Source organism: Sprattus sprattus (genome assembly GCF_963457725.1).
Source record: "Sprattus sprattus genome assembly, chromosome: 12".
In the NCBI taxonomy this organism is placed as follows: domain Eukaryota; kingdom Metazoa; phylum Chordata; class Actinopteri; order Clupeiformes; family Clupeidae; genus Sprattus; species Sprattus sprattus.
The window spans coordinates 22,908,270-22,932,676 of record NC_137910.1 but is presented as its reverse complement, the minus strand read 5'-3'; the positions used below and the strand labels follow the sequence as shown (position 1 = coordinate 22,932,676).

Here is a 24,407-nt window from a genome sequence, read left to right as displayed (position 1 = left end):
TGAAGATTTGCCAAAAATTGTAGGAGGAGTAGGCTTTCAAAGGTTTTTGATAAAACCGGAAATAGCGGAAAATCTATACAACCGGAAATTGACGCCATAGGGTGTGTTTAATTCGTCTTGATCCAGGGAATCCATTGGTACCTCATTTTTGAAAATCGGTCATACGGTTCAAAAGTTGCGTGTGTTACAAAAGTCCAACTTTGCCCTGTTGGTGGCGCTAGAGTGGTGTAATGAGAGCCATGAAAATTGGTGTGAATGAAGAAGGGACAGTCCTTAATGAGTGTGCCAAATTTCACAAAAAGTTACCATATGGTTCTATGGGCTGCCATTGACTCCCATTGCAGCAACATAAGAAAGCCTACAATAACAATAGGTTACCTCCTACCGGAGGAAACCTAACTATGAAACACTGGTGACATGACGTGTAGTTCTACGTCCACACCACATGGGGTTCAGACCCACTTTACTCTTTACCACAATAAACCACAATAGATTCAACACCGGTGCAGCTCAGTTAGTTGTCAATGGCATCTCGAATATCATTAGCCGGATAGCTCTCCTGTCAACAAAAGGGGGCGAACGGGATGTTTTAGCCTACAAGGCTGCCAATTTTCACCTTCCCATGTGTTGATGCGCTCAAGCTCTGCGTGTTTACATAAGCCAAGTCTGCTTGTCAAGAAGGAATATCTGCCATTCTCATAGTAGGCCTTAGAGCATATTGTTTATTAATAGTGCAAACAAACGCTATCCAGTTTATTTAAATCACAGTGCTGACCCGATAGACAGTGTGGTTCTCGTGTGATACGTGTGAAAAGCCAGTTCTTGAATCAACAACTTAATGCTCCTTAAACCAGCCCCAGATTAGCCAACGCACATATTTGTAAACTTTCTGTAACGCTGCTGTTGTTGTAAACCAGGCGCGTGCAGCGCGACTCCAGAGTTCCAGGTGAGAGCTGGAACCAGGAAGTATCTGGGGATCTGCGGGTGTGGAGTGCGACGGTGCTCATCAAACATGTCAGATGTTAGGTACTGCGAGAGGTGCTCCTACCTGTTTTTAAAGTTCACTCTCATCATATACGCCACCGTTTTCTGGGTGAGTAACCGTCTCTCCTTTCAGTTAAATAATATGTCCACTTACTGCTAACGTTAGATTCGTAAGGCGGGTGAAGCGCCACTGCGTCGAGAGCAGTTTGCATGTTAGGAATGTCATAGTAGGGGGCAGGCTGTTGAGGGCACAATCGTACTTGTGCGAGATACAAAAATGTTTTTAATAAAACAGCGAACTAAACTTTGCGTTTTGCCGCTGTGTTTTCGGTATTTTGTTTTTTGTCAACCTGTTGCTTTCGTTACCTGTGTTACGTAGACCGGCAATAAAGCCACACCCTCCTCGCGATAAGAATTATCTGTAAGGCTGCTACCTTTGTACTTGTCATTCACTGAAGCCAGTAAATGGGTCTACTTGTTGGTCGGCTGCAGGCATAGATTGTTTCCCTTTGGACTGCTCCAGTCGTCATCCAATAGAGTCAAATCAGTAGCCTACACACAGACACGCACCTATTTATTGTAGGCCTATTGGTAGACCATTAAAAGAGAAAACGCAAAGATGTTAAATAAATCCCTTGCCAGTTTGACCGCTGAACGTACCTTGATCAGCCCAACTGGAATTGTTTTAGGCTATCTTGCTGCGCCTGTTCATTCAATACATTCTGAAGTGGATAATCTGACTACCATGATTTAATAATTTGTTATAACAATTCTGTGAGTGTAAGTGATAAGGTTAAGGTTAGGTTTATATATTTAGTGGTGCTAATTCATGTTACATAGGTTATTTGTAGAAGGCCAGTTCATAGATGTTGGCCATATTCAGTAGTTATGTGAAAACCTCAGTGCATTGTTGTTGTTAGTATAGTCATGTGATCTTGAAGTATGCCATCTATCTCTTCTGCAGTGGTTTGTGTAAATACATCACAATAGTCTGTGAACTGTTCCAAGATCCATGCCTAGGGTTAAGTACTGACAGCATGGACCTGGCCAAGGAGACTTGGCTAGTTAACCATTAACACCAGCATGTGTCAAAATATCTATTAGAGGAAGATTAGAGAACCTGCACAGTAGTAACCCAGTATTATTGGGTAGATGCCACTCAGCTTCATATACCAATAGTTCCACTTATCATCTCTATTATTTTAGAGGCTTGGCTCTAAACGTGTGCCCTGCTGTGCTCAATATGCTTCAGCTAACTGATTGAATGTAATTTGTTTATAACAATGAGAGGGTGTTTTTTTCTGCCAGTCAATGCGATAATTAGAGCCACATTGTGACAGGTGTCACATATGTCAAAAGAACAGACGTTGTTTTAAATGTCTTGGTAAATGTTTACTTCATGCTTTATAAACTTGCTGCCTAGCAAAACTTTTTGAAGTGTGGAGGCAAAGATTTGTTTGTTTGTTGTTGTTTTGTTTGTTTTTCTCAGCTTCTTTAAAGTGCATCATAGTGCTCAGGAAGAGCAGAAATGGCTGGTCCCTAGACTTATGGTATACATGTAAGCGCTGTGATAAATATTGGTTGGGACTTATCCAGCCTCAGACTTGTCTTATTCTCCTCTGCCGATCATAAATCTCTGTCTGATAAATGGCTTAAGAGGACGATGGATGATGTTGACAAGTACAAAGAGTTTATTTGTCCCGAGAGAAAAGCCCTTGAAGATGCAGTCGACAGTGTATTTTTCGTGAACAAAAAAAACTTGCTGAGGGATAGAAGTGAGAAGGTTCTCCATTTATGTGGTTTTATTTCTTAGAAACTGAATTCTCTGTTGTCAACATTAAGTGTAATGTGTTATTGTCCAGTTAACTAATATTTCACATGAGTTAACATGATAATTGATTGCCAACAGCAAATATGAGAGGATTTACCTTTGGTGGCACCATGAGAGGGTAATATGGATGGATCAAAGCGAGAGATACTTTTAGAGAACAAAGCCAGTAGGCCTGGGTCTCTGCTTGCGTTAACCTCAGCAGATCTAACATGCAGGAGCAAATGAGCTCACACCAGTGGTACCTAAACATTTTTCGAAACTCTAACTAAAATAGCCCATCCATGAATACTTCAATTTAATTTGTTTATGGTCAGAGATTACATGTTTTCTTTTGTTTAGCTGTAAACCGTAATGAAGGCTAGAGTGCAACGTTAACATTTCTTTCAGGCAAAGCTGGTACTACTGTTGCTATAGAGTTTATGTGTCTTAGATTTTGTTGGAGGCTCAGAAGCCATTTTAAATGATACTTGGTGTTTACAGCTGTTATGCATGAGAGGGTGCCTCAGTCTAATTTCCCTCCATTTGCATGATTGCATACACGCTGATTTATTTCAGCAATCTCGTTCTATCACTCACTCTCCAAACAGCACTCTTCTAATGTTAAACTTTTTTTTTAATTAGGATGCATCTTGCTATGTTTTCCTAGGACACATCCTTATTTTTCTCCATGTCATGGGGATCATCAAGTCATGCAGTAATGAATGGGAAATTATGTTATTGCCTTTCCTCGCATTCAGTGTCTAAATCATACTCAGTTAAGTGACAATGTGGATGATTGCATTTTGATCAAACCATTCATTTTCAACACTGGTAGACAGTACGTTTCATTCTTCTCTTTATTTCTGTACATTTCCCCTTCCATGCACATATCCATACGCACACACACATTTTCTTTCTCTCTGTATCTTTCTCGCTCTCTGTCTGTCTGTCTCTCTTTCTTTTTTTTTCACCTTGTCTCACTCACGCATGCTGTGCTCTCACTATGTAACTTACACTCTCTCACATATTTTCTCTCCATTACCACTTAACAGAGCAGCTCTGCATAAGAACAGGTCTGCACTTGTCCAGGCCCATCACACCCAACATAAACAATGCCACCAACAGACCTCCCACCTACCCACATTATCCTGCCATTGAAGGGCCTTTTTTCAAGCATACTGTTACACACGTCACAAAGCCAGGTCACACACACAGACCTCACAGTCCTGTGCTTTTGTGCCTCCTGTGCTGGTTGTTCTCCATCTCTCTGAGCTGGTCAGCATTCTCACTGTCCTTTAATAACCTTAGCATAGGGGCTTACCTCTGGTAGACACTCACTGCTGATTCTGTAACACATCCGTTCTACACTTCGACCTTCTTGACTTGTTTCATCTCCTACCGCCTTGAGCTCCGGCTTTGACAGGATTCCATTTTGGTGTTTAGCACAAAGTCAGCATGACAGCACATATTTGTGCACTTCTTGGTATTGCTAAGTAATTGTTGGGATCAAGAGCTTGTTTCCACGCATATTTTGAGTATTCAGTTTGTCTCCTGGCAAACATGCTGGGGCAGGGTTTAATGCCAATGTGGAAATGTGACATATAGAATAGTCTGTTTTAGTAGTCTGCTCACAACTGCTGCCTGTGTGAGCCCTCCTCTCTGTTGATAAATGGGCCCTTTTGTAGATTAGGTAAAGATAAACAAAGCATGGTGCCAGTTGTCTGAGCCTACAATAAATCAGACAGGACAGTTTGCTCAGGGTTGTTTTCAGCTGAAAAGCCCCAAAATGAAATTAATCAATTTGGAGATCCGATAGTGCAATTTTCAATGCTTGTTTGTCTTATGTACAAATGGCAGATTAAAGCATCAATTTACACATAAGTATGTTGAATTTATCCCTGTCCCCAAGTAATTCGATTTTTGTTAAAGTATGTCTCACTCATCTTATAGTGTCCCATAATAACAGCAGCAGCAACCCCAGACATCATTTCGACCTCAGACTGGCCACATCAATGTTCATTTCAATTAAGTACCCACAGGCACCACTTGGCCGACCTTTGGGTGTGCACAGTCCACGTCATATCTGTCCAAATTTGGTCATCACCCTTTTTGACCCATCCCTGCCAATAGTCAAGGGCTTGATGACACAGTAAAATAACTTTGTACTCACATCTTGTCAAGCAAGTCTACAGACTGGTGCTTATTGAGTCAACCTTTGGGTATTCTCTTAAAGTAAGCTTTCTGTGTCTTTCAGGCCAATACTGTAAGAGCATGGTAAGAACAAAGGTACTCTTGGCCAATGGAGTGTTTCCTTTGCGTTTTCAAAAAGATTTGCGTCCACCCCAAAACGTTTAGAGAGCTCATCCATGTCCACAAGGATAAGCAACAGTGCACACAAAGACGCGCGCACCCAGACAAAAAGCCTTCTGGGTAATTTCAAGAATAAACTCAAGATATCAGTGTCAATCATTGAGCGTCGGTATTCAACCTACACAATGTATCGCATTATGTTGAACGCCAAAACAAATCAAAAACGTTTACTGAAGTGATAATACAGCAACCCAGGCTAGATAGCCCTTACACCAATAATTTGCTGACGGTGAACTGACAGCCAAATCTTTGAAGAGAGTGCCCCTCCCCCCTCTCTCAGTTCAGCTTAGTTCAGTTGAGTTGAAATAGACTTGAAATAGACTACTAGAAACAGTTTAGCCAAAACACACTTGGGAGACAACATATAGGCTATATAGGGATAAAAAAAGAAAACAAAATACATTTCTCTTTTGTCATGCATGTCTTAAAGTAACACTATGCAAAAATGTCACACTTTTTGAGGTATGGTTTTATAGGCAACTCATTTTGGTACAATCTTCATATTCATTTTAAAGGCATATGGTCATATGAAGGACAGATAAACACCTGTGTCTTCCCCACTAGCCATCCAAGATATGCCCTATGTAGTTCTGTGTAACGGGCTGGAACACCTTGCACAAATGGAAGATAAGCTTTCACACATATGACATTGCCGGTTTCACTGCCAAAAGGCACCAGTTAGTGTGTTGGCAAGCTTCTATAAGTGTCAGCTGGGCTGTTGGTGGTGTTTGCAAGGTTTTTGCATGTCTTTTAGGTAGTTAGCTTACTAGTTTTGGAACAGAACTCCATATTGCTGCTTTAATATCTAGGTAGAAATATCAACCCCAGCCAGCCAATGCAGACGTCCCCTCAAATAAAGCCCCTGGCAAACTTGACTGCCCCCGATCTTTTGAATTGCTAGAAACGCCCCTGTTTTCCATCGTCAGTAAAACCTGTTTTGGGTGAACAGAATTTCCCCAGTTTTAAATGGACCCTGCTAAAATGCTGGCATTTAGTGTTATTTTATATCAAAAATGCCCAGAAAAGGCTTCAGCTGCTGCTGATTTGACTACTGATGTTTCCGATAGATTATATCCTTGTAAAAACAAGAATAAATTGCCTGAGAATCACAATGTCTCTGGCAGTCAGAAATAGATTTAAATGTATTGCCACTGAGGACGAGGTGGAGACTTTGGAGGATGGAGGTCAGTCTTAAAATGTAAAGGAATGAAAGGTTATTGGATAAAGTGGTTTATTTAGTAGTCTATTTAACAGTGGAATATTGGAGTGCTTCCCCTGTTGGTGCAGCGAGGGACGACATATAACACAACAATATTACAACTATCTAAAGAGTAGGATTAGCTTAAAAAAAATATATATATATATATATATATATATATATATATATTAAGAGTTCAACAAAGTGCGGTGGTGTTGATTAAAGTACTTCCCTGAGGAACAATATATACATCAACAGTACTTCCCTGAGGTGCTTTACAATAAATACAGAAACAGTTTTGTTTATGCACATGTGTAAGGTGACTGAGATGGTTTGTGTGACTTGTAGTCAATAAAGTGTTTATTGCATGTCTGTATTTAGTGATCTGATGGCCGTCGGGGAAAAAACTATTCTTGTGAGGCGTGGTGCTTGCTCTTAAAGGATCTGCACTGTCTGGAGGGCAGGAGAGTAAACAGGTGGTGGCCTGGGTGAGAGTAGTCTTTTAAGATGTTATTGGCCCTGCTAAGGTAGCGGAAGCGGCAATGGATTCCAGGGAGGGCAGTGAGCAGCCAGTGATTTTTTTTTTTGAGCTGTGTTGATGACCCTTTGGAGGGCTCTCTTGTCTGCTGCAGTGCAACCGGAGGATCAGTGCGGTGTGGAGGGCTACATCGATGGCATCTTCCGTGGACCTGTTTGCCCTGTAAGCAAACTGATGAGGGTCAAAATTGGGGGGAAGTGTTGATTTGATGTGCCGTGGAACCAGTTTCTCAAAGCACTTCATGATTACAGGTGCAATCGGTCTATAGTAATTCAAGCTGTTGATGGCTGGTTTCTTAGGGACGGGGATGATGATAGCTGATTTTAGGTGATGAAATGATGATAGCTGATTTTGTGTAACAAGTGTCGCGTTATTAAGGACCCCAGAGAACCTCTCTGCTAATAGCTATACATACATTCAATGTTGGCCTCTTGAGGCTCTTCCAAAATGTGTTAAAATCATGAACTCAAATGCACATCATGTATTGGATTTAACCTATTTTTCCTCCCATTGTACACCAGCCTTTTGTGGGTGCTGAATTGAAAGTGTTTATTGAACCTGGATGGGTGCAATTTCAGAGAGACACTATTAGCTCGGGAGGTCCATTTTGCGTCATAATGAGTCACGCAGGAGCTTCATGTGTGACAGCCACATATACACACACACATCACACATGTTTCACAGCTGCCGAAGCAGATGGTTTTCTCAGAGTGTGTGAGTGTTTTATCTTGTGATTTCCCTTGTATGTGCGTTTGGATTGGTTCATTATTTATTTAGTTTTGCTTAATCACATGGAAGTCCCGACAGACTGTGTTCCACACATTATGAAGAGCTGTTAGAAAACAGCGGGGGATGTCAGTGATTGTTAGCCGTCACCCCAGAGAAACAGCTGACTGATTGGCAAGACATTTGGATTGATTTGTTATCCAGTCCAGAGTCATACTGTTGCCTTAAAGGCAAGTCTGCGATTCTGATCCAATACACTTTTTGTCAAATTCAGAATTACTCCTCAGGGTCCTCCACAGTAAGCGAAGGGTGTAATTTTTTTTGGTTGTTGAGCTCAAATATCAACAGAATTGTGGTCTGTGCCTCTAATGTTGGCATTGATGGCAATAGAAATTAAGGTAGATCTGTTATATGGTTGGCTGCTGAACAGCAATCAGAAACAAAAATAGAGGAGAGGACAAAAATAATGTGAAATACCACTCAGCCGATGAACTGTAATAAATGCAGAGTGTCCAAATGGAACTGAAGTGAGTGAGATGCATCGGTACAAAAAAAATTCCTGGAACATCACAACCAACATACCAGCTTAAAGTGGACCGACCAGATGTGACACTGAGCTGCTGCCGATCTACCTCATCCTGGCCAAGTCTGAGTCCAGAGTTGGGTTGCTGTCCTTCAGTACTCTACATAGGCCTTTCATGTAGTTTCATTAAGGCAGATGGCTGTTACCTGCTTTCCCTGCCCTGCTGAGAAGGCAATGGAAACAAAACTAGAGAAAGAAGCCAGATGCAAAACATCAATTATGCACATTCGGCACCCACTGTGTCCAAACTACCAGCTGTGTGGGGAGTATAACCAAACACACAGCAACCTGTTACTTTGTGAGGGCTGACCATTATAATTACGCTGTTTTGCTAGCACTGATAATGCTAGCTAATTATTTAATTGAGCCAGTGTGAGCCAGAGGCCATCAGCCAATCATCAGCCCCAAGAAGCCATGTTAACATTAATAAGCATGTATTGTAAGTATTTTTAGCCAGCTAATACAAGCACCCCATTTTGGGTGAATGGGTAAAGCAAAAATACATTTTACCAAGCAAAAGCTGTGCCTTTTGTGGTGTCCATCTGCTGAATGAAAGGCATCGGGTACGAGGAAAGGGGATTGCTGGTGTGCATTTTTTTTTCATGGTCTGCAGACCATATGGTGCCCATAATTAGCTGTTAATAGTGTATGCAGGTCCTGCCATGTGGCAGCATCTTCTTAAGAAGCTGTAGTATTAACAAACAGCTCTTGGCTTGTGAAATCCTGAAATGTCTACAAATGGAGGGTGCACTTAAAAAGCATGTGGCCAGTAGCAATAATTAGATGTTACTTAAGTAACAAAATGAAGTCGGACATAGCCAAATTGACTAATCCAAGATGGCGGCATGCATTCAAAATGCAGCAGCTCCTTGCTCTCCAGTTTGGTGTTTTGTTTATGTGGTTTTTGTACTTGTTCCAAAAGTTGTTGTATGCCAATACAATGACAATAAAGGCTTTTCAATAATCTTTGAGTATCATCACATGAAAAAAGGGGAATTAATAAATGTCAATGTCCACTGTAGTGTGTTGTCCGAGACTTTTCTGTGTTACATATCAGGGCCATTGTTTTCATTACATTTACTTTTAGACATTTACTTATTTCTTATAAGTAAGAAGGTGACTCCCCTGCGTAGAACACACTGTAAACCTCGGAGGACAGGGGCCAACATTTAGCAGCAAACATATGCTCTGAGCTCTCTACTTCTCTGCCCCATAAGGTGGACACACTACACACTATCCCTGTGATTTTGTTTCTTTGTTCTGGCAGCTGATTGGTGGTTTCATCCTGGCCATTGGCATCTATGCGGAGGTGGAGCGCCAGCGCTATAAGACCCTGCAGGGGGCGTTCCTGGCCCCGGCCATCATCCTCATCCTCCTGGGCGTGGTCATGTTCATCGTGTCCTTCATCGGGGTGCTGGCTTCCCTCAGGGATAACCTGAGCCTCCTCAAAGTGGTAAGTCCTGAATTTCTCTCACTCACTGACAGGTGACCGTACACACAAGCACACACTGATGTGGTGTTTATGTGGTATCGCAGGAGTCTGCTGGTAATTGAGAGTTGTTCCACGACTCATACGCTCATATTGTGAGTGGACACAGACACACACACACACACACACATTCACTCTCTTTCTCTCTTTCTCACTTGCACACACATTGACACACTTTAGGTGACACATAATGAGTCACATACTCACTTGTGACTGTGCAGACGCAGTTTATCTTGTTATTCTGAGAAGCAAGTGCTGAAATGTGTATTCACTTTGATGCCAAATCAAATCCATAAAATGTCTACAACGATATTAGTTGAGATTAGTCTACTTGGTGAGGCCACAGAAACAAATCAAGGACTGTCATCACAAAGACATTTTTACATCTGAAATATCTCCTTACAAGTTTTACTCTGTTTTAATGCCATTATCTCCCTAGAGAGGTAGAGAGAGATCCCTCTGATTGGTGGTGAAGCATAACAATTTAGCATCAATTTATCTCTTGTTCTTGACACAGGTTCAGGAAAGCCCCTTGAGCCCCTTGATCCTGATATGAGGAGTTATTCCCTCTCATGCAGGTAAAGATCATGTGTGTTGGCTATAGTCTTAGTCTGGCTGTAGTATTAGTCTGGCTGTAGTCTTTGCGGTGTGTTCAAGTGCTACATTTTGGCCCTGACACAGGTGACTTGAGGCGACGCAACAGGCCTTTGTCTCTGCTAGTAATTTGATCTCAGTTTGGTGCGTCCCTGACTGTAGAGCTACTAGTGGGAGAATTGGGTAGAGATGGGATGCTTTGCTATGCTGGAGCGCATGCCGTTGTAGACAGGCAAGGCAGGTTTAAAACTCCTATAATGCGGAAGTTGGGTGAGTGGCAGCTGTCGACCATCCCTGTTGGCTCCTACCGAACTTCATTTAGAAAACATAATTTGTTTCACTGAAGAGTGTAGATGACGGAAGGTTTCATTTCAACTTTGACCCCTTTGAGGGGCCTTGAAGTTGGCCTCACAGGGGCTTCACTGTAAAGGCAAACTTAATGGCTGCAGGTGGCGAGACACTGAGACACAAACACCTCCCGTGACTGTGGCTAGACCACCCGCTTCTCCAGGAGCTCAGTCAGCCACTGACCTTTACCAAAGAAGGCCAGCAATGCACTCTCTCTCTCTCTCTATCTAGAGTCCATATAATGAGGTGTGCACTTCATACAGCACATCTTTGAAAGCCCCAGAATGTTCCATTGAGAATGTCTCCTGTGATGGGGAAGAACATCTAGGTTATTCTCTCTGTCTTTCTTTTTCTTTCCTTCTACAACATTTTCCTGTCTCTCTTGAACCACTTCAGTTGCAGAGTGGACAGAGCTCTCCTTCATGTACACACCAGGGCTTGGCGAAGCTTGAGATACACTGGAATGTCCTTTGAGCTTTATTAATTTATTTTCACTCTGACCGAAAGCTAATACTCGCAACAGCATCTGCAGCTTAGATGTAGTTGTTGTATGGATGTGACCGGTAGTATGTTTATATGAGAAATATATATATTTTCACCTGGGAATATCACTACTACTACTTCTTTATCCTGGTATGACACTGAAAAAATCCTTTAAAACAACAATACCATTGACAGCTTTTCTCATGTATTTTCTCAAGATTATTTTACATTATTTATTAAAACAAAAACTAATGAATTGCACATTTAAGTTCACATAGGATTACTTTTGTCTAAGCAAAGACCTGTTCAGTTTTTTTAATAAAAAAGAGTCAGTACTCAACAGTACACCTAGAGACTAGCGTGGGGATAGCATCCAGGCTGCAGAGGTCGTCTGCACAGCTGGTTGTATCCCATGTTCCCTGGAGCCTCTCTTTGAAAATATGGGGCTCTAAAGGTCAGGTCCATTAGGGGTAATGCTTTACAGGTTGTTGATAATGATCCTTTTAGACCAGTGGACCGTGCCTCTTTTAAAATGCAATGAATTCATCTCATGGTTTGATCAATAAGATATTGTATAATACAAGGTGCAGCATTTCTAGTCATTATGAAAGTTCATTATTCAGTTTTATTCACAAATTTTGATGAGTATGATATCAGATGAGTCCTTAAGAAGTGAGGTATCTGTGTGAAGCCTGTCATTTATAAGTTGCATGACTGCTTTAATGGGTTTTGGGTCATACTGGGCCATTGCCCATATTTACTTTGGCATGGATACAGTTTAGCCTCTTCTCCTTGGCCAGTATCATCTCTTTCAGGATGAATGCCTGTTACATTGATTGGTTATGTCAAATGAACACTAAAGAAAGGGAAAGGTACACAGTCTCTCATAACCCACTGACACTCAGGAAATAAAAGGATGGATTACTGATATGACACCCACAGCAATGGCACAAAACAGTGATTACGCTTTGCGTACGTGCAAACCAAGCATGGGAAAAATCTTGTTAAAATGCACACCACTACCTGTGCGGACTTGATGAACATATTAACAGAGATCATGTCAATGCCCTTCACTGAGAGGTGATTTAAGGTTAGGAATCGGTTCGTTTTTCCATTTCCCTATCAAACAATCAAAGGAATCACATCCACATCAGATGCCAAAGAGAAAAGCTTTGGGTTTACCTTGAGAGTCATTCCAGGCCAAACTTACCAATTTAAGGAAATTTCAAGCACCCCAAATACTATGATATACCCAGGCCAAGTAATGGTATCATATTTTAAGCTTAGAAAGGAGTTAGGTTAAACACTTTTCTAGGAATAGCAATTTGAAAATGGCTCTTCAGAAAACGCTGCTAAAAAAAGCGTCTTAAGTACAGGCACCCCCTCCACCCTAAAACATTTTTTTTTGTGACCAAACTATTGGAGTAGAGAGCTAATATTTGGGACTATCCCTATTAAGAAGGGTATGAACAACCTTGAAAAAATGTTCAGCCAAATCTGAGACGGTTGAGTGGGAGCCATTGTCCCACTTGACATGGATAGACTCTTGAAAGGCCTTAAGACATCAGTTGTCCGGAAGATGTTTCGCACAAGGAATCAAGTACTTACAACAAGAAATAAATCAGTCCTTTGTATAACATAACCTTGCAGTGAACATTTCTCTCTTTTTAACTTATATCCCATTCAGCCCTGTAGGCTTTTGTTGCTGCTATTACCACAAAAGTAGAAAAAGAGCTTGAGCAGCTATTTGTGAGAAGCACCCTCCTCTAACAAACCCTTATGCCAGTGTCCTGCCATTGCCCTTGATATAAATGCATGGCCGTGCACTGTATCTCCGTTTCTGTTTCATCCTTTATCAGAAACTGATCAGTGTTGCACAGTGGCGGTCCGTGCATTTCACGACTAGGCCTTCAGCGATGTCCTACACGAAAGTTAAACTGAGTGAATCCACCTCTTAATACCATCATTATGACGCCATGGCTGTTGAACCATATATTTATACAGAAAGGCAGTAAAAGTGAGCATTGCATCACCTTAAGGCGAGACACTACAGGTGAATAGGGTAAAAATCTTAAATAATAGGTATCACCATGAAACTTTCTCAGTTGATTACTCATGTTTAGATGAGAAAAAAATGTATTACAAGTTTTTTGTATTTTGATGTTTGAATATGCAAATTATGTATGATCTCATTAAATATGCGCTAATTTGCATAATGTTTAAAATAAATCTGATCTTGGGATAAAGCCAGGTTAAAAATTCCTTTTCCCATATTAGATGGGAAAAAAAAGACAGAGGGATTTATGGATATCTACTTTTGTTTTCCTGTAAATCAGAAAATACTGTCAATAGCCTTAAAAAAAAAAAATCGATTTTCGCCATGTTTTTGGGGATATAATGTTATATAATTCAGGCTAGGAATAATATATTTACAAATCCCTTTGTAAATGTCTTCATAATATAGTTGGGTACAAGACTGGAAAGTTTGGTGTATATAGGTTGAACTTAGTAGAGATTTTTTCCTTGAAGTATGAGAAAAAACTCATTTTGAGAAAATCGCATTTAAAGATTCAAGGAAGTGTCAAACCATACCACGTGATGCGTCTGAACGAATCACGCTATCAGAAACCACCGCAAACCAATTAAATTGCGTCATTAGGTTTAAAGCCCCGTTTTTACTAACATAATTGGTTACTGCTGGAAAGGAAATGTCCTTATTTGGATAACATAGTGTTGTGTGGGAGCTTCAGAGCTTTTCAACGATACCAAGCATGACAGGCATCAGAAAGCCGATAGACTGCACGTTACGTTAGAATGCCATCTTTCCAGGAAACCTAGGAGAATGCTGACGCCACGAACAGACAAAATGTGAATAAATATACACATTAATGTATAATTAGGATATTTTCTTTATGCTAGTATGAAAGATTACATGTTTAGGGAGTGAACTAGCTCAAAATCTCAAAATTGACCACTGCTGATAAAAACTATGTTTTTGCCTGCCGTGTCTCGCCTTAACAAAGTCGAGTACAACAGACTTTATTAATATTTCCGGAGCATTTAAAATCAATACACCCGTATTAACAATACATTAAGAGAAGTAAACTCTCAGTTATATGATCGCTTGGATATTACTGTCACAACTTAAAAATAAAAGGCGATTTTCAGGGATTAGTCTACAAAGTTTTATTAAGTCCACCGAAAGTAGCCTATGTGAGCTTTAACAAGTTTGTCCACTAAACATCGCATTGTCCCACCTGCAAAGCAGTTTAACTACCCGATCCTCACGATATCCAGTTTTTCTTGAAAGTTCCGTCTTGAAAATGGCATTGTAATTGTATCAAACACTGCAATTATCAAGTTGGTGTAAACTAGTTTATTTGAGTTGGTTAATGTAATTATATTTAGTCTTACCAACGTTTTCGCTAAGTGTACGTTTTCGCATTCGCCAACTAAACTGAGCACTGAGGCAATGCGTCAGTCTGCCTCAGTATCCAATCAAAGGACGTTTACGTGTCACGTTCAACGTGAGGCCTTCTAGCTGGCGGCCCAATGTCGCCAACTCGAAATCTGATTGGTTATCACAACTGTCTGTTTCAGTTCATTCAACTTAAATGAACTGAAACAGCCAGTTGTGATAACCAATCAGATGTACACAGGCCTTCACTGTGAATTCTGAAGGCCTCAGGGAAGATTTCTGTTCTCGGGGAAGATTTCTCGGAGCCTGGCAACACATGATAGCTGAAATATGATTGGATGAAAGCTCTAACATAAATAAACAACACTGGAAGCTATGAAATGAAGAGAATGGACTATGGGGAATAATTGACCGATCGCCAGGGCTCCGCCCCGTAGTTATTGTTGCTACGTCCGACACATTTCACAGAACTGTCCACCTAAAAGCCATGGCGAGTACGGGTACAAGCGCTATAACTGTCAGTATGAGTGATGATTTTTGGAGTAATACCTCCGCAGTATCCTCCAGATCAAGCCAAAAGGGACTGCAATATGCAGTGGAAGGATATATCCAAAATATTAAGATCAACAACGAAGTGGACACTACAATAATTGAAGCAAAGGCAAGGCAGGCATACAGGTCTCAATAAAAAAAAAAAATAGAAACCCTACGACCTCTTCATTGAAATGCAACCAGCACAACCTTGTAGACTAGTCATGTTATTTCACCACTGGGTAAGATCTGTATATAATATTTCAAGCTAGCTAATAACCTCCAAAGATTATTCTTATCATTTATTCCGTCTCTGGCGAGAGACTCTGGAGGTATGTAGCTAGCTAGGATGGTGACTATCCATCAATGCAATGTTGATGTTACCGTCAGTAAAACCTTTTGTAAATTTGCACGCTGAGTTATCAAAGCTGGCGATTGCGAACGCCAACAGCATACATACAAAGTGTTCGTTAAAAGTTCTGTTCAATGTTATATCAAGCATAAATACAAACTACAAAGTGTTTGTTAAAAGTTTTGTTCAATGCTGGCGTTTGCTATCAATAGCTTCGACAGCTCTGCGTGCAATCATACAGACAGTAACATTGACATTTAGACGGTCACATAGATTAACATTTAAATGTTTTAACATGAACACTTTATTGAAGAGACTAGTTATGTTATTTTAGTGGTAATAATACAAGTATTCATGAACCATAACCGTTTGGGGATTTTCTCTCAACTAGATAGGTAGCCGTCATACCTAGCGATAGCCAGCTGGCAGCAAGCAGCTTAATTTACTTTGGAGCAGACATATGTGCATTTTTCGATATATTGAGTTGGGTGTGGGGTGACCACACTGTTTAATCCACAGCTGGCACCTTTGCGCCTGTGTTTTGGGCTTTGGGGAAGCGGGAAAAAACGACGTATCCCTCTAATCTCTCAGGGTACCTCATGTCATACCTACAAGTCCCGTAGGCACACTGTTTAACCATGCTGCTCAGACCTCAAAGTTGTCGGACCTTCTTCTCTTAGCAGCAGTTGCTAAGGTATGATTGGACAAGGGCCGTTCTAGGGAGGAGTTTCGCGATCGGTCAATTTAATACATATTTATGAAAAGAAAATATTAAAATTTAATGTATTTTATTACATTTATTTTCTGATGTTTAGGCCAGCAGAGAAGGCCTTGCTGGCCCCTGACGGACCACCACTGGTGTTGCAGCACTGTATCTCCGTTTCTGTTTCATCCTTTATCAGAAACTGATCAGTGTTGCAGCACTGTATCTCCGTTTCTGTTTCATCCTTTATCAGAAACTGATCAGTGTTGCAGCACTGTATCTCCGTTTCTGTTTCATCCTTTATCAGAAACTGATCAGTGTTGCAGCACTGCCTCGAAGGACTTACTGCTCACAAAGTACAAAGCACACAAAATGCTATTTATATTCCACATATGAGACACACCTTGAATATAAATAGCATGTTGCGAGTTTTCATCTGTGCAGTTCAGTTCACCCATAGATGCTGTGTTGGGAAATATGTTCAGAGATGGATTGTGAGGTCAAGCAATTCTGATAAGGCCGCATTAGAGAGCAGTTGTCTACCCACACCACATGGACATTTCTCCTTGACCAATTTGCATTTTTAGAGAATCATTATGCAAATACTCAGCTAGCCCCTGTTCATTTCCATTTTTTTTTCAACATCATATGCACCCATCCTCATCTTGATCCTTTTATGAGAGTGATCTTCTTTTACCATGTTAGAAAATTGACACTTTGACCAAATGCACATTTTTCTTTTACTGTCGACTGTCAAAGATCACATGTTTATCCAGATGTCCAGATGTGGAATATCATATATTCAAGTACGTGGACAACACCACTATCATTGGAATTATCAATATCCCAGTACCACCAAGAGGTGAATTGAGCTGTAAATTGGTGCAGCAACAACAACCTCCAACTCAATACCTCAAAAACAATCGAAATAGCTGTAGGCCTCAGAAGGAGTACAAGTATCAAAATCATGTTCATATCTTTGACCAACCCATAACCCCTGAGATACTCCTTCAAATGTCCTCAGTATCTACATCAGTAACCCTGTGAAATGGGACATCAACACCAACCACATCATTACAAAGGCCCAGAAAAGACTGTACTTCCTTTGGCAAGTATTATGTCAAAAAACACCTGTTGGTCCATTTCTATAAAGCTATCCTTAGAGAACCTCCTCACATCAGCCCCTGCTGTCTGATGCTGGAGCTCAGACAGTCGCACCAAGACAAAACTGGACCAGATTGTCACTTAAGCCTTCAATGTAATTGGTTGTGACCTTCCACCAGTCAACTCACTTTATATTAAGTGTACCTTCACCCACGTAGTAAAAATAATCAGCTCACCTGCTCTCCCTCCCACCAGGGCAAACACTCCTGAATAGAAACCCCCAGCCCACCATCTCTTCCATCCCCACCACCCTGTGGAAGATGCCACAGGTCTATGAACCTAAATCACTCGGTTCAAACAATCTTCTTTCCTACAGCAGTCAGAACACTTAATCCCCCTTGCTAGCCCCCCTTGCCACAATTTCTCAGATACTGACCTGAAATGCTAGCTTGGATACCAGACCGAACCCCGCCCACTCCGTTGGGGAGAAATTATGCTCAAGCCGAAGTGGATCTAATTGATCAAATTGCCAGGGCGGGCTTTACACGATGATGGACAGATGGCTTGAGTTGAATTAACGGTAGATTCGAAATCGTACCAAGATGGCGGCGTCTCGGGAGCCTGTTAGTGGGAAATATTTTATGTGAATTAAGCTATCTACACGACTTTTTTATGTCTACATTGACTCGGTTAGTTGTGTATGTGCAACACGAATGTTGTAGAGTATTGTAGGTCTTAACTGAAGCTCTCTTGACATTTATTGTTAGGTTATTGCTAACGCTTAGACCAAAAATCCATTGAAAGACATAGTAGCTAGCTAGCCTCGCTGCTAATAAGTATAACGTGAGTGCATATCTCACAGATATTGACAGCGCATTCAATTTGAAAGAGCAACAGAGAAACGCGATTAAGGCATTTGTCGATCGAAAAGATGTTTTTGCCGTCCTTCCTACGGGATCCGGTAAAAGTTTATTGTATCAGATGGTCATACTACGTTGCTCTGATTGGTTCTAGGTATCCAATTGAGCGAAGAGGCATTTTCTTTCCTGGTTTGTTGAAACACGCCCCATAATCACAGCTCAATGGAGCAGTATCAGACTCATATTCTGACTAGAATTATGAGTATGACATCGTCAGGCTACTGAAATGCACTATATGCACTGGATTGAACTCAGACTGGGTTTGTTTGCAGGGGCACGTCGATCTTTGGACTTCCACCTGTTGGGCTACTTGATATGCTGTGGAAATTAACTGTACATATCATATACAGCCGCGGAAAAAATTAAGAGACCACTTCAAAATTATCAGTTTCTCTGGTTTTACTATTTATTGGTATGTGTTAAAGTAAAATGTACATTTTTGTTTTATTCTATAACCTACTGGCTACATTCCTACCAAATTTCAAATAAAAATATTGTCATTTAGATCATTTATTTGCAGAAAAATGACAATTGGTCAAAATAGCAAAAAAGATACAGTGTCTTCAGATCTCGAATAATGCAAAGAAAACAAGCTCATATTAATTTTTAAACTACACAATACTAATGCTTTAACTTAGGAAGAGTTCAGAAATCAATATTTGGTGGAATAACCTTGATTTAAAATCACAACTTTCATGTGTCTTGGCATGCTCTCCACCAGTCTTTCACATTGCCGTTGGGTGACTTTATGCTACTCCTGGCGCAAGAATTCAAGCAGCTCGGCTTCTTTTCATGGCTTGTGACCATCCATCTTCCTCTTGATCACATTTCAAAGTTTTTTTTATGGGATTCAGGTCTCGAAATTGGGCTGGCCATGACAGGGTCCTGATCTGCTGATACTCCATCCACACCTTTACTGGCCTGGCTGTGTGGCATGGAGCATTGCCCTGCTGGAAAAAACACTTCTCAGAGTTGGGGAACATTGTCAGAGCAAAAGGAAGCAAGTTTTTCTTCCGGGACAACGTTGTACTTTGCCTGGCTGAGGTTTGTAAAAGACCATAAGGATTGAACCAAAGCGGACTGGAGGGTCTCCTAGTTCGTCTTCTCTGATGAGTCTAATTTTCAGCTTTGCCCAACACATGGTCGTCTGATGGTTAGACAGCGACCTGGAGAGGCCTACAAGCCACAGAGATCTGAAGACACTGCATCTTTTTTGCTATTTTGACCAATTGTCATTTTTCTGCAAATAAATGATCTAAATGACAATATTTTTATTTGAAATTTGGTAGGAATGTTGCCAGTAGGTTATAGAATAAAACAAAAATGTACATTTTACTTTAACACATACCAATAAATAGTAAAACCAGAGAAACTGATAATTTTGAAGTGGTCTCTTAATTTTTTCCGCGGCTGTATATTCACTGTACATTTTCTCACATTCATGTGTTTTACATGTTGTTGTGTTGTAATGGTTTACGGTGCCTGTATGCTTGTTTCTCTCTGTCTCTCTCTCTCTCTCTCTCCTTTTGCACCGGAACTGAGGTACCATGCTGTACCAGCAACATCATTGCGTGGAAATGATGAAAGTATCTGTGTCATTGCCTTGCAGTTTCTCTACATGCTCAGCGTCTGTTTAATCCTGGAGCTTCTTGGAGGAATACTGGCTCTTGCATTTAGAAACCAGGTAAGAGCAATTAGCCAACATCCTGTTTCCACGCTATAGCATACACTACAACAGCAACTCAAGCATCACTCGAGAGGAACAACTGCTTCAAATTTGTGAATGCATTAACCAGGGCTCTTATAAAACCTCTGAAAAATAGGACACGTACAGGAAAAAGGCAATCATAGGTTCATTGCAGAGAACAGGTGACATTATTACAATTACTTTCATTGTAGCAGAGGCTCAGTCTTGGTCATTTTAAGGTGCCATTTTGTGAAAGCATTTTTATTCAAACAAAAAAGAAAGAGCTTTTACAATTTACAAGCACACATAATGCGCATATTTCTGTAACTTTTTTTTTAGACTTCTGGCACACATCTTTTAGCGCCTTCCCAGTCGGAAACACTTTAACAGTTACCACTGCCAAAGCACCAGGCATTGCCCGCTACACAATCCTAAGCTTTCAGCACCTGCTTGGCTTAGCATTTGTATACTTTTAGGTAAATCCTCAGTGTCTGTCCATTACACTCTGAACCCACTCATGGAGCGCTCGCCTCAAATATTCATGAGTGAAGAGCAGCTCAATCTCATCTCCGGCCAGCTAGTCTCTGTTTTCCTCTGAGCAGTGAAGGATGGAGTGGCTGCATGGCTGTGGTCAGATGAAAGCCATGGCCTTTGTGGAATTGCTCACTCAAGTGAAGGAGTGTTTGCCATGATGTGAGTCAGAGCGAGTGAGTCTAGGGGCTGGCTGTTAGTCTCATTTTGCCGGTTCATTTGTTTTAGACAGAGCCAAGGGTTAGGGGTTATGTGTTATGTGGTTTCAATTTTTCAAAGAATAACACAGGTCCTCCTCTCCAGTAGCTACACCGTGTCTTCTTGAGTGAAACACCTCATTTCAGTCCTGACCACAGGTTGTGACTCAAGTGACACAAAGTAAATTACTCAAACTTGAAAATGGTGCTGTATGAAAATGTTTAACTTCATATCCCGGTTTTTTCACCCTTGCGCAGACAGTGGAACTGCTAAACAAAAACATTCGGAAAGGCATGGTGAACTATTACGACGATCTAGACTTCAAAAACATTCTGGATTTTGTTCAAAGAAAGGTAAGTTTTTTCAGACATGTACAGCCTACAGAAAAAAGTATCTGATATTTGAAGACACTCACCACACCTTCAGTCACTGTAATGTTCTGTTGAACACGCCTAGGAACTATTTTCTGTCTCATAATGTATTGTGGCGAGCTACCATGTAAGAGGGCTATGTGGAGACAGGAATCTCGGTTTTAAGGCAGTTCTTGTGCTCCTTACACTGCACAACCCCAGAAGTGCCACTTCATTTGCTTTGCAACGCAAAACAAGGGGAATGAAAGGCAGGTCTTGCATTACACTGAAGGTCATTATGCTGACAGTGGACATAGCGCTAAACTAACACAAGCATTAAACAGCTTCACACGCAGACAAAATGATACACGCTACCGCAGGACACAAAAGTCAGGCATGAACCACATCAACAGAACACCCTAACAAACCAAGTAACAGAATAAACAGTTTCACTCCCATGGCATGCTGGGAAGACACTCCACAGTCTGTCGCTCCTGCATACCAGAAGCCTTCGCTGCCCTAACACATTACACATGTCAGAATTTAGACTGTGAATATGTTAGAGTTTAGAATACATTTGTGGTTTTAACAAGAGATGCATTTCCGCGAGAAAATGTGAAGGGTGATTGCTCAACAGCAGCAGAGGATCAGTAAACCTAGCTCAGCAACACTATCCATAGTTGGGTAGTATTCACCCGATATGCTGGACTAATGTGCAGAATAAATTTAAGGCTGATTGGGAATGTAGGCTGCAAATAATCCACAGTGTTAAGTGGTTTCGGCTTTTATTTAAATAAGATGAGTGTCCATGAAGTGGGTTAAAGTGTGCAATGTAAGCTGTAAACATGAACGTTAGTGTCCTATGTTGCTGTTGGCCAAGTTATGTTACCTAGGGTTAGCTGTTGGCTGGAGCTAGTTGAGTGACTAACTTAGTTATCATAGATATTAAGATACCTTGTCACTTTGAATTAAAACATCAGCTGAAATGAAGACCGTTTTTAATCTGCAGTGGTGGTGGTATCTTCGTTTATTTGAAAATTACGTGAATATTTTGAATGGCTCTGTTTCGCCCCAGAACATACACATAAACATAAACAAAAACTATCTGTCCTATTATTAATCTAAAGGTCAGGTATTTCGCAGATGCTTTTGTCAGAAGCAACTTTAAATGCTTCCTGCTTTGGCTCAGAATTGAGTTCCAAATTATCATGAAATGTCACATACCGGAAAATCAAATTTTTTAAACAGCTAGATATGTAAGGGATAATGTATTGTCCGGAGGTCATTCTACAAAAATAATTCCCGACGGGGCGAACAACACCCCGACGCGCATTACTTGCTGACTTCAAATTACTGTCTACTGTTGCGTTAAAATGACTGGACTTCTGGCGGAATGATATGAAAGATGTGAATTATAAGTACAAAACCCGTTGCCAATGACAGCGGTGATTATCTTTCGCAGCGGTCTGTTAGCAGGAATTAATGTGACCTATGACGTAGGGATGGCCCATTCAAATCAACGGTACTTTTTGGAACATTCTGAAGAGCCATATAATAAGTAAACTTAATGGCAAGGTTGAAATAACTGATTATAGAGCTTTATAAAACAATTGGGTTCTATCGCGTAATTTAGCTGTTTCTGATTGGACGAGAGACGTTCCATGCTATAGGTTATTCGTCAACATACCAACAGTTACAGGACTTTTCACAGCTAATAATAAATCACTCCGCGATGAAAAGTTCTTAAAATTCCACCACTCGGCCTGCGGCCCTGGTGGCTATGGCGAACACCACCCGTGGGATTATCCCTTACCTACCCCACTCCCACTCGTGCTATATTGCTTAACTATACTAAAATCTTCATCAGTCTACATCCTGTAGCCTACAGCTGGCAGTAACGTCACAATAGGCGAACATTCCACCATTCATTTCAAACAGAAAAAAGGGAGGAAAAACGACAATAACAAAAGAACAATAGAGGCACTGCAAACAAGTTTACAAGAGCACGATCAAGATGGACGTGACAGAGTGGTGTCGATATCTCAAAGCGATAGGCGCAGAAGTGGCGGCAAAAAAACAGGTGAAATAAAGACAACATTTTCAGAAGAGCAATAGTGTGATCGCTTACGATTGAGCAACCACACTAACAAATAATGAATAATTCCTGGATATTGACTCATTATATTAGCAAATCCCTATTCAATCATTGGTAATGACACAATAGGAACCCTTCAGAGCAAACTATTTGGGAATGATAAAAATGTTAATTATGATGCTTGGTGCCGTGAGCCAGTGAAATGTAACATGATTAATGACCTTTTAAATCCGCATTTAGTTCCGAGTGAATACTCACTGATTAGACTTGTATGTGACATTTTTAGTTATTTTGTTGTGAATTGGCCTTAAAGTTTCCTAAATGTCAGACAGGGTTCTACACGAAAAGCAAAGTCTGTTCTTGAGATTCTGTAATTATTCATGCTGCTCTCAAGGAGGATTCTTGGGCTAACATCAAACCATTCCTGCTGATTTAATAATCCGCCGATTATGTGTACAAATGTCATTTAACAAAAAAAAGTGTAGTAGTAGTAGTACAGCTGTAGTACAGCTTCACAGTAAGACACCCATATTTCATAATCCATAATCTTATATATTTTAATTTGTTTTACAAAAAAATAATTCTTATCCACAGGGGAGGGTACAAATCCCCATAATTTTGCTGTGCAGAGTTTTAGACGTGCATTGCTCACATCTTCCCAGGAGTGCTCCGTGCTTCACGTTTGATATGCAACCTGCAGAAGATCAGTCATGGCAAACCATGTATTTGTATTTTGAAACAAAAGCACAGATTTTCTTCCTATTTTATCTAGAAGCATGTTTTTTTGTTGTTGTTGTGGACTACAACTTTAATGAATAGTCTGACTGGATAGTCTTCACTCAAAGCACAGCTTAGGATATTTCGTGTAGGGTCAACCCAGGCCAGTGCTTGTGAGCCACCTACTATTCATCAGAAGTCCAAAAATCCTCAAAAACCCCAACACTTTTTTCCACGAAGTTGACCTTACAGTTATCAATTTGATAAAGTGCTCCATATCAAAACATTATTAGAGCAGGACAACAGCTCAACCAAAAGGTTTCATTGATTCTTTCAATTATTTGATGTCTTTAAGGCCTACAGAACAAGGTTTAGTGTGAGCTTGTCTACTCTGTTTCATCTCTACATCCACACCTGAAGTACAGATAAGCGACGTAGTTAATGGACATTACTGAGCCAAGTGAAGTAGTTTATCAGGCTGTCGGAGCAAGCCTTTCAGCAGCGTTGCGCAGGTAGAGAGGAATACTTTATATGCTGTCACAGAGCTTTCTGTGTTGTGTGTGTGTGTGTGTGTGTGTGTGTGTGTGTGTGTGTGTGTGTGTGTGTGTGTGTGTGTGTGTGTGTGTGTGTGTGTGTGTGTGTGTGTGTGTGTGTGTGTGTGTGTGTGTGTGTGTGTGT

General features: G+C 40.8%; 1 protein-coding gene across 1 annotated transcript in view; it reads left to right on the top strand.

Annotated features, from left to right (window-relative positions):
* Window positions 1–1,012: 1,012 nt before the first annotated feature.
* tspan15 (tetraspanin 15) overlaps window positions 1,013–24,407 on the top strand; it is a gene marked incomplete at both ends in the record, with an annotated part of 48,586 nt that continues 25,191 nt past the window's right edge. The window contains 4 exons of the mRNA XM_080848413.1: window positions 1,013–1,093; window positions 9,477–9,662; window positions 19,761–19,835; window positions 20,825–20,920. Of these exons, the coding sequence (XP_080704539.1) occupies window positions 1,013–1,093; window positions 9,477–9,662; window positions 19,761–19,835; window positions 20,825–20,920 (438 nt within the window). The remainder of the gene's footprint in view (window positions 1,094–9,476; window positions 9,663–19,760; window positions 19,836–20,824; window positions 20,921–24,407) is intronic.